The following is an 18,232-nucleotide window of genomic DNA, read 5'->3' as shown; positions in this document are numbered from 1 at the left end:
GTTAAAAAAGGTTGGACAGCAAGATGGAAGAAAGGAAACATGAACCGAAGCCAATCAGAAAGTCAAAAAAGCTGGTGTAGCTAATGGTGTGTATATATATGTATGTATGTATGTATGTATATATATATATATATATATATATATATATATATATATATATATATGTGTGTGTATATATATAGTGTATATATATAATATATATATATATATATATATATATATATATATATATATATATATATATATATATATATATATCTCCTGAACATGACAGGATATATATATATATATATATATATATATATATATATATATTATATATATATATGTATATATATATATATATATATATAGCCAGATACTTGCTCTTTAATTATGAAGGGATGTGTACAATGCAGAGGTAAAAATAACCTTACTTAAAATGATCTTTACTTATACAACATCAAAATATTTTCGAAATCTTCTATTCCTTTACAAATAGAATCCTCACAATATAAAGACAATGGATGGAGATATATTTCTCATAAACATTTGGAAGAAAGCTAACGAAGAATACTTAAATTCACTCCAATTCTTTCTCTATGATTTTAATGCCAGAGAAATTTAATTCTGATACCTACGTGCTTGACTATGGAATTATGGACAAGATTGATTGCTTGTATGAAAAAAAGCAATTGTATCATCGATCGTTGTTTAAATCAAATTTGCATATGATTGTTCATTCTAAACACAGAGAAGTCATTATTAGAATATCTATGAATAAAAAAATTTCCGTCTATGACCTCGATATACTATTCTGAAAAATAGGCTTGTTATGAACAGTATCCTTGAGATGCAAATTCAAGATTGCAACCTTAATAAAATCATTATTAAAAGGATTCTAAATTATAAATATTTTACAATGAAAATCATTGAGTAATGATAAGCCTCATTAACTTCTCTTAAACGACCGACTTGTCTTCATAAATAAAAAAGTATTTTGGATAAAAATATATCCCAATGAAAAGCGAGGTTGCATTAGCTCAGCGGGCAACCACAATCAAACCTTAAAGACAAAACGATTCAGATTTTGTTTTTTAAGAATAAAGCCAGGTGAAAATAGAGACTATGAAGGTGATCTTTAATTAATCACTTAAAGAATATTCATGAAATTGTATCTCTATTCTAATTTGCATCGGTTTGAACTTATATTTCTTCTGTTTAATTTTTTTTTGTAATATTTAAATGTAAGAAAAATTTGTCTCACCTCACGGGGGTTCATAACTAAACACCGTTTCTACTTTTCTCTTTAAATGTTTCTCTGTATTAATTTTAATGTAGATTTTAATATAAACTATCAAACCTAAGTAAAAAATTAAACAAAAATGGCAACTGTGAACGATAGGCCTCAGAGGGAAACTACAGGATTGGAAATTGTGAAATTCAAGGAACACAGGCGAAAGTCAAGTATTGCAATGAAACTTGTCTATGTCGAAAAAAAAGTCAAGAAAGAAAAACACGACAACGTAGTCCCAATATCACTAAGATATTTTGATATAACCAAAATTACGAACAAAGTCCCAAATAAACCAATAAAAAATAAATTCAGTTTTCAGGAACATTCTTTATAAACTGGGATCTCACAATACATATTTTCGAAAGGCACGAATCAGAAAAATTTTCACTATGAGGATTAATAAATCGTATCATTCGAGGTGTTTGCTATGATTTGCTTCAACGAGAGATAACCTGGGCTGATCTAAAACCAGCTTGACCTATCATAAAAACCGACAACGTCTAATGCAACATGACGTAAAATGTTCACCAGCAACATTACAGAAACGAGAACGGATATATAATGAACTAGAACGATTCAATATATGTCTTGTTATAATTTCGTTGATAATCAGCAAGTCTTCTAATCACATTAAAACGTTTACTTAAACGATTATTTTTTATAAAGCAGGATCAAGCACAGCCTGAACTCTTAGGACGAGCACAATTTGCAGCTACTAATCAGAGACTTCAGCTTACGAAATCAATATATGTATACATATATATATATATATATATATGTATATATATATATATATATATATATATATATATATATATATATATATATATGTGTGTGTGTGTGTGTATGTGTGTATATATATATATATGTATATATATATATATATATATATATATATATATATATATATATATATATGTATATATATACATATATATATATATATATATATATATATATATATATATATATATATATATATATATATATATATATGAGAGAGAGAGAGAGAGAGAGAGAGAGAGAGAGAGAGAGAGAGAGAGAGAGAGAGAGAGAGAGAGAGAGAGAGAGAGAGAGAGAGAGAGAGAGAGAGAGAGAGAGAGAGAGAGAGAAGAGAGAGAGGGGGGGGAAGAATATTAGAGAGTAAGAAAGAAAGAGAGAATTGTCAGATGTTTACGAGAGAGGTATTTCTTACTTGATGGATAATGATTAATAAACGATTTCTTCCAAAATCTCCTCCACAAAAAAAAAAAATAAATAAAATAAAAGATGTCTTACAACCTAAAAACCCAATATCCAAGATAGAATCACCTGCCTTTTAAGTGGGCATGCCTCCCGGATCCCTTTAAATTCCCGTAATAGAAAACAACGCTGATTTTATATTTGAGGGAAGCATCACTTTCTGTAGGGGGTCTTGTATGGGGAAGGACCGACCGGCATTCTTGACGGGAGGGCCAGCGAGTGACCAAAATGAATCAAAGCCCGTGCAGGGGGTCACTGCGTCTCTCTCTCTCTCTCTCTCTCTCTCTCTCTCTCTCTCTCTCTCTCTCTCTCTCTCTCTCTCAGCAGACTACAATGTGCTTGGCCATAGTGTTAGGCAACTCAATATTTCTATTACTACTACTACTCTCTCTCTCTCTCTCTCTCTCTGGCAGCAGACTACAATGTGCTTGGCCATAGTGTTAGGCAACTCAATATTTCTATTACTACTACTACTACTACTCTCTCTCTCTCTCTCTCTCTCTCTCTCTCTCTCTCTCTCTCTCTCTCTCTCTCTCTCTCTCTCTCTCTCTCTCTTCTGAGACATCTTTACACCCAACGATATAAAGATATCTTATAGACAAACTATGTTTATATTACTTTCAATGCTCACTGTATTACTCTTACCCAAATAAATAAGAAATCTTTTATTAATGATTAAAAGTTTACAAAAGGCGTACTAAAAATAACACACACCAAATACACACTCGGATAACCAATTGGGCCTATTACATTCAAATCAAAACATCGCGAAGTTAGAGTGCCAAGATCCAAACAATAAAAATGCTCTATCAGTACTGAAAGTGACGGTATGTGTTAAGACACTAAGTCTTCAGCAACGCACGGTCCAAGACGAGCAATCTGTGGACAAAAAGACAAGATAACCATTTCAGGAATTGCAAGTCACTTGGATTCGCACATTCCTACGTCGTGAAATAAGGGAGATGTTTAAAAGGACTCACGACCCACAGTCTCGGTACACATCGGGTTAGGAAAATATGAAGGGATTGCGAATATCGTTCTGAAGATCAAATTTCACGAGTAATTTAAAGTAAATAGAAAAGGTATTTGACATACGCTTACAGTGCGTACTATGATAGTAATTATGTATTTAAACAACCTGTATACACACGAACACACTCATATATATATATATATATATATATATATATATATATATATATATATATATATATATATATATATATATATATATATATAAATTATATATATATATATATATATATATATTATATATATATATATTGTATACACTGTATATCTTCTAATGGATATAGTATAGTCGATTGTCACTTCGATTTAGTCTACCCAGAAATTCTTAATTAAAAATGAATCTCCCCTTGTGTTTGTGATCCCGAGGCAGAGCGAATTCGATACAAAGAACCATTTGAGACTTATTTGATAAGAAATTAAAATAAGTCTGTTAGCGATAAAATGGCCATATACATGCAAGTCTGTCTCTATGATTGTGTAAAACTAGCACAAGCAATCTCATAAGAATGGATGACAAGTCATCCGAAAAACTAATGTCAATGTCAAATCTTCCTGTACCGTGACAATGTTTAAGAATGCAATTTTTACAGTCAGCAGTAACTTTCACAATGAAGTTCAAATGACACTTCAGTTGCTATTCGTCATTCAACAAATATCTTCAAACGTTCCATTTGAAGGACTGGATCGTGATTTTACATTTCAGGGGATTTAGAGATGGCGTTTGTAACTTGAAAGAGAGTTGTGTCCTACTTGCGACTTTCCTTTTGCCTTGGCATCCAATAAAACTTTGATTCTAGGGGTCCTCATATCTTTTTAGAAAAAAAAAATTCCTCTTGAATAACGTTAAATTTAAGAGTGGGTTAAAAAAGACCAATAATTCCACGTATGGTATTAAATAGCTGGTAATTTTACATACGAAATGCAAAGGAAATACTAGATATACATTAAAACGATGCATGATTCTACGTATGTTATAATAGTTAAGTAATTTAAAGGATGGTACACAAAGCAAAAGTATTCTAAAATTCATAATGTAAGGCGAGACAAAACTAATTATTTAAGTTAGCTTCTAGACGATCACATTCATTGCAAAATTAAATTACTAATATTACTATTTTCAAGAGTTGGGACACTGGTGATTCGAAACGTGGTCGAAGACAAGGCCAGTACTTTCAAAGACCGCATGCGAACAAGACTAACATTTCTGAAAGCTAGTTGAAGATAACCAAATGTCACTGACGTTGAAAACAAGTTGAAACAGTGTTAGCGATGGTATAACATGTGATTCTATATGTCATACTAGATTATATCTGTAAGTTTGAATGTAGTCTGAGATATGACATTGTAAGCGTGGCATGAAGGTAGGCAATTCAGTGGTGATTTCAAAACTCGTGTGGCGGAAGGGAAATAATTCTAAAAATAGTTCTGAAAGGTTTGAATTAAAATTATTTTCAAAATATTGGTAGAGTTTTTGAAATATAATAATTAGAAAATTAATTTTAGAGAGTTTGAATTGAGATAATTTCCCAAAAATTCAGATGTTTTAAGCAGAATCATTTAAAAAATAATTCTAATGAGTTTGAAATAAAACAATTTAAAAAATAATGTTGAAATAGAAAAAAAATTTAAAATTAATCTTGAAATAGAACAATTTAAAAATTAATTTCGAAATAAAACAATTTATAAAATAATGTTAGTGCTTGAATTAAAAGAATTTCCAAATATAACTTAAAGGGTTTTGAATTAGAATGACTTCAAAGGCTTTGAAAAGCATAAAATCCAAGCTAATACTAAAAGAGGAAATTAATTACAAGAGAAATAAGGCAAAGGTAATTTAATCACACGATGTCGGGTAATTAATTTTAACGGTGGAGTGAAAAACTTAATTTACACCGAGGCTAACACAAGATTAACCCTATAAAGACTGACATGAAACAAGGCAAGGTATTGTAAGGACGGCTCAGCTCAGATTATGACTTTGATGTAGCGATATGATGATCATGTTAACTGTGAAGGGAAGAGTTATACGTATTTTAAAATGTTATTTAGAGAATTTAAATATAGGAATGGTGGAATTAAAGGCATATAATCATATGAGTAACTAAGAGTGATGATAACATATATGACATGTGGTGACCAGGTGGTAGCATCTTTAATTGGTGATTGCCAGACTGAGATTCGAATCGTGCTCAAACTCGTCAGCTCATTTGGTCGCTGTAACCTCATCATTCTTGTGAGCTAAGGATGTGGGGTTCGGAGGAGCCTATAAGTCCATCTGTTAAGTCATCAGGAGCCATTGCCTGGCACTCTTTCGTCCTAGCTTAGGTGGAGCCGCTTGGGCGCTGATCTAATATGGTCAGTCTCTTTGATAAGGCAATGTCACGGTTCTTCGCCTCTGCCATTCATGAGCGGCCTTTAAACTGTATATTGTGGGTAACGACAATTCATAAGACACAGAGCCTTAAAAAAGACTTGAATGTAATATCATGAACGAAATTCACGGTCATGGATTTTTATGAATGACTATCTACTGTAAGTAGGGTGAATGAATGAGCAGCTTTTGAGGTGATATGATGCCTGAGAGAAAATATGACAAAAAAGCTCGTATTTGTTGAATGATATCACATCAGACGCCTCACTACCTAGACTAAGTGAAACAAGTTACGCGAAGCTAGTATTATGAAATAAACCAAATTTTGAGTTTTCCTACTCACGATATTAACATTATATCTCTAGTTAAAATTGCTCTTATAAATGAAAAGGACGCTTATTCTTTTTAAAATTTATGGATCCAAATGACAAGGACAACAATCGAGGTTTTTTACCACAAAAAAAATAATGAGGTTTTTAAACAGAGCAGAATAAGAAAGGAACACGACAATCATGCGTCCAATGTCAGAGAAATGTAGAAAAAAAAAATTGCAATATTGCCACCTCGAAGAATTCAAAGACAAAGAAGACGAAGACAAATCAACATTTTCACACACGGCTCCTTTATTGCAAAACCAAATGGATTAATTCTGCACGTTGCATTCAGACCACGAAAAATCGTGCGACTTGTCATTCATGGAATTAAGACCATGTGGCCGGTGTTAGGGCTAAGGGGGCCATTCAGTGCCAAGGTGCAACTGCGAGAGATCACGACAGTTGCTCAATGAAGCAAACGTTTAAAGAGGTTGGGTAAAAAACATCGTGCAATGAATATGTAACTGAAAAATTAATTTTATTCACGAGTTTTACCTAATGTGGTTGAAATAAAAAAGTCATGGAGGTTATGATTTATCGAAATATTACAACACTGTATCGGAATAACTTTTTATTCTCGGCGTCAATGACCATAGATGTCAGGATGCCAGATAACTGATAATCAATCAATCAATTATAACTTCTAATTAACCTCTGAAACTGAAATTTAAGATTTTAGTAAATAGTTGAAGAATAATTCGGCAAAATACTTTACATGTTTTTTTATATTGTTAAAATGTAAAATAAATAAAGTTAAGATTAAATAAATCTAAATGTAATGGACAGGAAATTCAGGTATTAAAAGCCTTATCTATATAAAGATTTATGAAATGACACATACTTACACAAATCACCGTACGAGTATTCTGTGTTGAAATAATGTGGAATTACATGGAAGTAAATTCCAAATTATAGTCAAGACTGATAAAATTGGCAATCAAACACTGCATTATTTTTGCATAAAACCATACGTTAATTGGTACTATTATAAATCATGAGCATGCGCAACCAAATTTATACTCATATATATATATATATATATATATAGATATATATATATATATATATATATATATATATATATATATATATATATATATATAATGTATATAATATATATATATATATATAAATACATATATATAATGTATATATAATATATATATATATATATATATATATATATATATATATATATATATATATATATATATATATATGAATATATATATAAATATACATATATATACATACATATATATAATGTATATATACTATATATATATAAATATATAATATATATATATACATATATATATATATATATATATATATATATATATATATATATATATATATATATATATATATATATATATATGAACATATAAATCACTGAAGGATAAGAGACGAAAACTAAATAGCGCTATATATAGCACATTTATAGCATTGGTACAAAAAACGTCAAACAGAGAGAAAATACCAAGGAACAAAAATATAAAAAATAAAATAAAAGCCCTCCAAGGGGGGCAACTTCCCGGGTCACAAAGTGCGCATCACGGAGAGACTCGTTGAAGCCCCATCGGGGCCAGAACATCTCTCGTCGAGGTGTGAACTTGAAGAAGATAATTACCGTGACGATGAACGCTAATCTTATCAATTACTCCTTTGATGAGATGACTCGTCCGTGAAAGATGTAGTCATTATTTGGTCGTTTCGTCATCTTTGTATAGTACATTTTCGTTTGTGTGTTTTCCAGTTTTTACTGCTAAGTTAATACTTCAAGTCAAAGAATTTTGAGCTGGAAGTAAGGAAGTGGGACGGAGGTAAATTAGAAGGCTAAAAAGTGGATGCAGCTAGAGGCTAAATGCCGACACTGTACGGCGTGAGGCTCAACAATGTACCACTGTGATGCTTGCGTTCACTTTACATACATGAAGCAGAATTGCCATCTCATTGCCAAAACTACGAAAGTTGAAATTACCTTCAAATATTTCCCTTTACTTGTGTTACCATTCGAAGTCATTGGTTCCACCGATATAAAAGTTGTCTTTGGTTCCACCACCGTCTCTTAAACAAACGATCGGGAACAAGAACGATAAAGCTGTCGATTGACGAGTACATCAGCAAAATTTAGATTTATGAAATTTCGATTCCATTGATCCAGCGATGGGGGCCGCGTAAACTTTCGAACTAGAGGTAAAAATGCGGTTACAAACTCCAGATCAAATAGGAAATGAGAGTTACAGATGTGTGCAAGAGATTTTTCTTTGAAAATTCCACGTACAATGTAATAGTTTTTTTTTATCATGAAAATAGAATTTGGAACTCAATGCTCAGCGCTGGGGTCGGGGAGACCATTCAGCGCATTGGGGCAATTGTTGGAAAACACACTAGATAAGGGGACTGAATTACAGGCTTGATAATTAATCAATGAGGTAACGAGAAATGCTGATTTTATCTAACAATTACTTTATGAATGACGTATACATTTCCATTTCATTTATCGCCCTGCTTTTACGAAACGAAAAAGGAAATTTTCTTTTCCGGAGTTACTTGTTTTGGGTTTAAATCCAACCCTCCACTGAAGTCGAGTGAACTACTTCTCGGGCGGGTCCATATTAATCATCTAACGAAACATTTTCATTATAACTTATACAATTCTTTGATTGTAGCATCTTCCAAATCATATGATCTTGTGAAAAGTAATGTCTTTAGTTTCTTCTTAAATTCAATGGCTCCCTTTAGGTCTTTCGCTATCAACAATTTTGTTCAAATGGTAAATCACATATAGATAGCATATATGTGTACTAGAAAAAGTTAATTATCAACATACAAGAAAATGGTTCGTCAAGAATTTTAGAAACATTGAACACCAAGCGTTCCTGATCCTCGCCAAAGCGAACAATCACCATAGACAATTGGCCACCTGAGTAAACACACCGAGCATGACCATTTTCGAATGGTTACCCTCGAGTACTTGCAAGCAAAGAGAAGAGAGAAAGGCCACACACGGGGTTTGAGAAGCGCTGAAATTAAAGCATTATAGCGTAACAGCCAAGACAAGTCTGTTTCATCGTGAAAGAGTAGGTACAAATGCTATTGCCAGAACGGTACAAGCACGACTGAGATACTTACAAGTCTCATTTCCATACCACGGGAGATTGGAACGAAAAAACATGCTATCAATGATGCGGTTTTCGTGTTTTTTTTTTTTCTTTTTTTGTGGAGAAGTGTTTGACGCGTGTCACGAATTAGTGATGGGCTGTGTTTGGAGGTTAAGTCACTCTATACAATGGGTCACTTGAACGAATAATAACCGGAGAGAGAGAGAGAGAGAGAGAGAGAGAGAGAGAGAGAGAGAGAGAGAGAGAGAGTTTCTGATTACATTTTATGCATATATTACAGAGAGTTACAAGGATTTTGGATATCTCAAACATTTTTCAGTCCATCTGCGGAGAAGCCATTTGCTTTTGGGTAAAGCGCATTAGTTTGTTTAGCGAGTTTTTATGATCGCGTCTAACTTATTCTTGAATTCGTTTACCGAGTTACTGTTCCCTACATTCGCTCAGGTCTCTTCCATGTATTTGCTATTCTGTATGTAAAGAAATTGCTTATAAAAATACAAAGAAAAGGTTAGAAATACATAGTCGAGATCCTGTGCTAACATACACTTTAAAGAGTCGATCTCCATTACAACTCTCACTTTCAAACGACACGCAACTCTTTCTTGTGACAGCACTGGCGCATGAAGGGATGACGTGTACGCTAAGTAGGCCTATACGGTAGGCTAATTTTACTCTATGAAAAAAATTTTAAATAGAAAATTACAGCTGTGTTAGCTGTACTATTTAAGCTGCATTCTGCAGTACATTATGCTAAGGGTTAACCCACTAACGTCAGAAATTCACTTCACACTAAGCAACAAATTATGCGATACATTCGGGAACATAATCCTTTAGCTATTTATCTTAATTTCTTATAAAGTGTATCTTCTATAGCTTCTCTTAAACTACTCTCAATATTAGACTTAGTTCATCATCCCTATCTTTTCAGTAAGTTAGTCTTTTTCAGTAAGAAGATAATTATGTTACAGTTTCCTTTCGTTTGACCGTATGCAGATTGGAAGACAAATCATTTCCTTCGCAACAGGCAATCCAACACCTCTTATATTTCTTGCCGCACTAAATACCGAGCTGAAATTTCGATGACAGGAAATAGTCAATTGATGTTATTCCCACCCACTTGTCGTTATTCCTACCCACTTCTAAGGCGTGGAAACATCCAATTCTGTTCATCAAACGTATAACATTTTCCGTTGAATTGACCTTCTAAGGCGTGGAAACATCCAATTCTGTTCATCAAACGTATAACATTTTCCGTTGAATTGACCTATCAGGTTGCACGCCCAAGAAAACAATTGTAAGCCTCTCCATAAAGACAGAAAGCGCTGTCATACTGGCTAAATTTGTCGAATTCACCATAGCTTCAAGTTATGCTGACAGACCAAAAGATCTGTATAGTTTACAGCAACGTCATCCAATTCACCTTAATAAGAGCTGATTAACTTACAATATTAGTAATCATTAACAGTTGTTGTTTAAACGTTGATATTCGTTACTCTGTTAACTTGCCTAAAGCCCAATGCATAATATCAATATGCATTTCTCGTACATCAATACTTAAGTTTTAAAGCATACGTCTATGACATGCAGGTATGACATTTTTCAAACCTAAACTATGGAAAATTGGAATTTATCATAAGACAGTAACATAACATTTTAACATTAAAATATGTCACATAAACACCATCGCAAATGCGCCTAAAATCATAGAAGTGAAAGCACTTCATGCTAATACAAGATTAGGCCTATACATCTTGCTATGTTTAAATTCAACACATTCATCCTGAACCACTGACATTGAATCTGCATTTCAAAAGGCATCCTATTACTTAACGAATAATCTTTTGTCAGGTGACGGAATACTAAATATCTTCTTCCTTTTTTTTTTTTTTTTTTCTTTTTTTAAGTTGGAATCTGGCACTGAGTATGGCTCATAAACATTTTACACACACGTCATAACATAAGCAATTCCATGCATAATTTGACATTACCTACAATCTACGTCATAGATAAATGACATACACGCTCTAAAAGAGACCCGCAATTCCGTTTATTTAATAATAATCATTATAAGTTGCGGGACTGTCTACTACGTACATAAGCATTACATTAACCAAAATAGTACGTTTATTATCTTATGCTTATAATTATCATATTTCAGTTATTATTACAACCTCAAACTTTTATGTATAATTTCCTATCAACGACATGGGACAGGCCATGGTCCTTGCAACCTCGCCCCCATAAATACTCGTTAGAAATTCGCAGGATATAACTTACAGGTGCACCTTTTCCTAAGGGGAAAATAGATGCACGATAAAACAACCAATGCACACACACACAATATATATATATATATATATATATATATATATATATATATATATATATATATATATATATATATATATATATATATACTGAGAAAACCCTATGAAACTTACGACGCGTTTTCAATTATAAATGTTGCCTGCCCCTTGCAAATTCATATATCTAGATATTTCAATCCACAAATATTATAACACTGATATATTCAATTCAAATATAAATGTACAAACATCTATTTTACACGTATAATCTATAAGACTTATATGATTTAATACGTATATATTTTTACAAGATAAAAAAGATGATTCGTTGCTAACACCTCATCAATCATTACTGAATAATACGGGCTGTCACGGCAGCCGTATCTCACGAATGGTGAGGCTATCTTGAATGAATTAGTGAATAACCACAGCCCCTAATTAGGTTTACCGTTATTAATTATCATATAGGTAGTTAATCACGGGAATATCTATTTAATGCACATTTTTTAAACCATATTAACAGCGATCTACTGCTACGGCCGTTTAACTAGCGGTTAACTATACCGATTGTTTTGCGTATAGGCCTAATTAAGCATGAGGGAGCTCGCGCGTAAAATTGAGAGGCTGTGTAAACCCTATTGCAGCCAAGGTGAGCATTGAATTCATACTGGATAATGTAACGCCAGATTAGCATACAACATAAACAATTGCGTTGAATAATATAATCTAAAAACACTGCTAATTCAATCTGTTCCTTATAAACAATAAACAAATTTAAAAAAAGGCGTTTTTATCATGCAGTATCATTAGTACCTTTATACTGTTTTCACAAATATCAGCATTAGTTTATTTTCTATATGAAAATTTCACGTCTATGTAAATATCGAACTAGTATATACATCAATCAAAATGCCTGGCAATGATAAGGAAAAACTACCTATAAGTAGGAGTTGGAATAACAAATAAGTACAAGAATTTCCTGTCATTTCAGCTACACGAACCTTCGAAATAAAATGTGTAACGATGGTGTACGCCTAAACATAGCAGAGAGAGAGAGAGAGAGAGAGAGAGAGAGAGAGAGAGAGAGAGAGAGAGAGAGAGAGAGAGAGAGAGAGAATATTAATTTAAATTAAGGATAGTATCTAGGAAGGCCACTTTAAACTATTATATGTCAAAACAATGACAAAATTAGTTTCAAACAAAGTAAGACATCTGGTGCACTGCAAAATGGAAGCTAACAATTATCTTGTCAAAGGTCAGTGAGCTACTTTACCATAATCGAATGTTTTCGACAAGAACCAAATGTAACTTCTTGGGGAATTTCTGTGTTTACCTGCTTCCTTAAAAATATTTTACCATGACTTTGTAAAATCATTTCCATATGAAAACTCATTTCAAATAGTTAAAGTTTAAAAACAGTGACCAGATAACCTATTATTAATATCATTAGCCTAGCTATAACCCTAGTTAGAAAAACAAGATGCTATAAGCTTCAAGACTCCAACAGGAAAAAATAGCCCAGTGAGGAAAGGAAAATAGGAAATATATAATCTACAAGAGGAGAAATGAACAATTATGAAAAAAAAATATTTTGAGAACAAAACATCAAAAGGAATCTTTTATACATAAACTATAAAGACTTCAAAACACAGGATGAAAAAATAAGATATAATAGTGGGCCCGAGTATACCCTCAAGCAAGAGAACTCTACCCCGAGATAGTTTAAGACCATGGCACAAAGGCTATGAATATAAAGTTATGCATAATAAAACTAGTACTACATAACTAACTGCATCACACCAGCACATTGATCAGCAAGCAAAGTTTTGTTACCAATTAACAGCAACACCAATTTAATACAACTTAGCAGAAATGCAATCAGCCTAGGGCTTATCCTTCGAAAGTTACCCACGACCTTGCCCTAAACCATCTGCTCCTACTTAGCATACAAAGTTATCTTTAACTCTGTAACTTTATCAGTTCCCACATTTTCAAGTACTTTGCAATGGTCCCCCCTATCTAATAACTAGGACAGGACACTACTAAAATATTTTGTTAAAATAGGCCTAGGTGAGTTGGGTAGTAATGGACTGTTATCTACAACGCTAGGCCTATTCCTACGGAGGCCTAAGTTGAAAGCCATTTAATTGCCTGGCCAAATGGATATATTTCAAGACGATAACAAAACATGATAAATTCAAAATGGATATTTCGTATCATAACAGCCTAAAATTAATCGTATGATCAGAGTTTATAAGCCTAAATTAAGCTAACACTATTCCATCAAAATAAAAGTTCACGTCATTTAAGAATGAAAGGCACAAAAACAACAAAAAGAGAGCGTTATTTACCTGATAAATATGACCAAATTGCAGAAACAGCTGTAATAAGGGGGAGGAGCAAGATGCAGTAATACAGTAACCGCCCCATCATCTACTAACGCCTGTATTTGCAGTCACTTCAGTGGAAATTTAGTTGAAGGTTTTCACACGAATACAGGAATAAAATTCTTTTGCAGGTTTCACTTTAATTCATAGGCATGTCTCCTAATAACAAGTCAATAAAAAGAAGTTTCTTTTTGGGAACTGGAAGGCTCAACTGTCAATTAGTTCCTAGTTTAAAAGTTTTGTGAAATGTCAACAAAATTTTCAGTGCTTGGAATAAACCTCTTCTCTAACAGCTCACAAATCGAAGTGTCACGTGAACGGACAAACCGCCAATTTTAAATCCACATAAGTTAAATGTTCAAATCATTCACGGGGAAAAAAATGAAAAACTTCAGAATGAATCATTTTACGTTAGTAGCAACGGCAGCTTTTACTCTGCTGTATCTCCATCACTTTCAATTTCTTTGGAACGATGTTCCCCGAAGGACCACATTTCTCAGGCGCCGTAAAAAAACCTTTATTTCACCCAAAAAAAGGTGTGTAACAATTACACATCACACACACGCACACACAAACGCGACCACCACCTCCTCCAGCACGACCTCTCCTTGCTACCGCGTCGACGTATGGTTGCCGACTGACTTGAAATCTCTGCGGATGGGAGTATCAGCCATTGGCCCTGGCGGGATCTCTGTACAGGGGAAGGGGGGGGGGGGGAGGGGCGTTGATCTGCTCATATCCATTTATCCACTCCCGGGCTCCGACTTTAGTCGAGCAGATGACCTCGCCAACGATATTTCTTGCAATGTATGATTCACTTATAAGTTTCCTACAAATGACACTTTTTTTTGTCAGCTTTCTCCTATATTTTGTGAATGATCTTGATATTTAAAAATATTAGAGGAAACTTCATTATTATACCCTTCTCACCTGAAGAAATTAAACTTACATAAAATTTACGTAAAAAAAAACTTCAAATTTCGGCAAAATAACAATAAATCTTCATCATCATCATCTACGCCTATTAACGCAAAGGGTCTAGGTTAGATTTCGCCAGCCATCTCTCTCTTGAGCTTTTAAATCAATACTTCTCAATTCATCATCTCCTACTTCACGCTTCATAGTCCTCAGCCATGTTGGAATGGGTCTTCCAATTCTTCTAGTGTCTTGTGGAGCCCAGTTAAAAGTTTGGTGAACTAAACTCTCTTGGGGAGTGAGAAGAGCATACCCAAACCATCTCCATCTACCCCACACCATGATCTCATCCACATATGGCACTCTAGTTGTCTCTTGTCATTTTAATTTTAATCTTGTCCTGCCATTCAACTCCTAATATTCTTCTGAGGGCTTTATTCTCAAATCTACAAAAGGCGTTGGATATTGTTTCATTGTCATATCCCAACTCTTGTCTATACAGTAACACCGATCTCACTAAACTGATACGCAGCCTGATTTTTATATGTAATTTCAGGCGAGTAGATTTCCAAATTTTACTTAACCTAGCCATTGTTTGATTTGCTTTTTTCAATCTTTCATTAAACTCAAATTCTAAAGACCCTGATTAGATATCATACTTCCTGAATATTTAAATGCTTCTACCTTATTGATCCCTTCTCCTTTCAATAATATTTCATCTTCCATTGCATATTCTGTTCTCATCCTCTGTCTTTCTTCTGTTTATCTTGAGCCTAACTTGCTGCGATATGTCAAGTATTCTGGTAAGCAAGCTTTGCAAATGCTGCGTGTTCTCCTAATAAGAACAGTGTCATCAGCATACTCTAGGTCAGTTAATTTCCTATTACCGATCCAGTCCAATTCTTCTCCACCATCCCTAACTGCCCAACTGTTCTATGCATTATAAAATCCATGAGGAGGATAAACAAAATAGGTGACAACACATTCCCTTGGAGTACTTCACTGTTCACTGGAAATTCATTTGATAGGACTCCACTAACAGTAACTTTGCACTTGCTATGCTCATGAAGAGACTTAATCAAAACGATCAATAAATGATCCTAACTGCATCACTCCTTAACTTCCTTAACTTGATTAACCATTTTATCAAGTCGGTAGATTAAAGAAAATATTAGGGTATTATTCCAAAATAAATCAAGGCATTTTAATAAAGTGAATCTCTTTTCCAATACCAATTAGATATTCTATTAAAATAAATCTATTCCACAAACAATTAAGATGATTTATTAAAGCATATATTTATTCTAAAATCAATTAAGATTTTATATTAAAATCAATCTTTATTCTAATATCAATTTAAAAAAACTATTGCAGTAACTCTATATTAAAAGAGTCAATTAAAATATAGAAAAGTAAATTTTCATAGCAATATCAATTTAAAGGTTTAAAGGCCACTCATGAATGGCAGGGGGATAGTGACATTGCCCCATCGACCAGGACCATGCCCTTGAGACTGACCATATATACATATGATCAGCGACCAAGCCCCCCTCCACCCAAGCTGGGACCAAACAGGACCAGGCAATGGCTGCTGATGACTCAGCAGATAGACTTGTAGGCTTCCCCAAACACCCCATCCTTAGCTCACCAGGATAGTGATGTTGCAGCGACCAAAGAAACTAACAATTTTGAGTGGGACTCGAGCCCCAGTCTGGCGTTCACCAGTCAGGGACGTTACCTCATCGGCCACCACAGTCCCCTTGAGACTGACCATATATACATATGATCAGCGCCCAAGCTGGGACCAAGGAGGACCAGGTAATGGCTGCTGATGACTTAGCAGATAGACTTGTAGGCTCCCCAAAACACCCCATCCTTAGCTCACAAGGATGGTGAGGTTGCAGCGACCAAAGAAACTAACGATTTTGAGCGGGACTCGATCCTCAGTCTGGCGTTCACCAGTCAGGGACGTTACCTCATCGGCCACCACAACCCCCTTGAGACTGACCATATATACATATGATCAGCACCCAAGCTGGGACCAAGGAGGACCAGGCAATGGCTGTTGATGACACAGCAGATAGACTTGTAGGCTTCCCCGAACACCCCATCCTTAGCTCACAAGGATGGTGAGGTTGCAGTGACCAAAGAAACTAACAATTTTGACCGGGACTCGAGCCCCAGTCTGGCGTTCACCAGTCATGGACGTTACCTCATCGGCCACCAACAACCCCTAATTTGAGATATTTCGATTTTAAATAACAGCCTGAAAACATTAACCCCACAGCAATTGACATCAATACAAGTTGACCTCCGCATTTATCACTTTTAACTTTTACGCCGACCATCCGCTTCAAAAAGCAACTATAACAGGACTTGAAATCTGGCGCTTATATATTTCTGCTTGCAACTGACCTTCACAAACCATCTGGACTTCAACCATTTCACCTTTTTTTCCATTAGATGATGACGGTAAAGAAAGTTTATCTTCGTAACCATCTTTTTTTTTTACTTCTTTGCGTAAGTTGATGATGCAAAGGAAAACAGCGTCATCAGCAGTTTTCCAAGAATTCTTCGAAAGGTTATGTTAGAAATCGATATACGTAGATGTAATATTACAAATGCTTATACATGTACTTTTCTATCCCATATATATATATATATATATATATATATATATATATATATATATATATATATATATATATATATATATATAGTGTGTGTGTGTGTGTGTGTGTGTGGGTGTCTTTGAGTGTAGGCGGAAGAACCACTGGATAACAGTAAATTCAAAATAGCTTAAAACAAAAAACTCTACAGATTAAGACTTAATTACTTCGCTAAAACAAATGGAGCTTTCAATATTATTATTATTATTATTATTATTATTATTATTACTATAAGTACTACACTAATAGGAAGAGCGGTATGCTACAACCCCTAGGGCTCCAACAGGAAAAATAACCCAGTGAGGAAAGGAAATAAAGAAATAAATAATCTAAATATGAAAAATAACTAGTCAAGAATAAAGTAGAAATAGATCTGTCATACATAAAGTATGAAGACACACCTATATCAACCTGTTCAACATGAAAACCACTGGATCGGGAAGATCATTCCACAGTCTGGTTACAGCTGGAATAAAATTTCAAGAATACTATGTAGTGTTGAGCCTTATGATGGAGAAAACATGGCTGTTAG

The 18,232-nt window shown here is 33.9% G+C and overlaps 1 protein-coding gene across 1 annotated transcript in view; it reads right to left on the bottom strand.

The window, feature by feature from the left end:
• LOC137648719 (uncharacterized) overlaps window positions 1–14,752 on the bottom strand; it is a 203,302-nt gene extending 188,550 nt beyond the window's left edge. The window contains exon 1 of the mRNA XM_068381773.1: window positions 14,081–14,752. Coding sequence (XP_068237874.1) covers window positions 14,081–14,162 — 82 coding nt within the window. The 5' untranslated portion in view covers window positions 14,163–14,752. The remainder of the gene's footprint in view (window positions 1–14,080) is intronic.
• Between the last annotated feature and the right edge of the window lie 3,480 nt (window positions 14,753–18,232).

Source organism: Palaemon carinicauda, chromosome 10 (genome assembly GCF_036898095.1).
Source record: "Palaemon carinicauda isolate YSFRI2023 chromosome 10, ASM3689809v2, whole genome shotgun sequence".
NCBI classification, from domain to species: domain Eukaryota; kingdom Metazoa; phylum Arthropoda; class Malacostraca; order Decapoda; family Palaemonidae; genus Palaemon; species Palaemon carinicauda.
The sequence above is the reverse complement of the archived record's forward strand: the minus strand, read 5'-3'. Positions and strand labels throughout refer to the sequence as shown.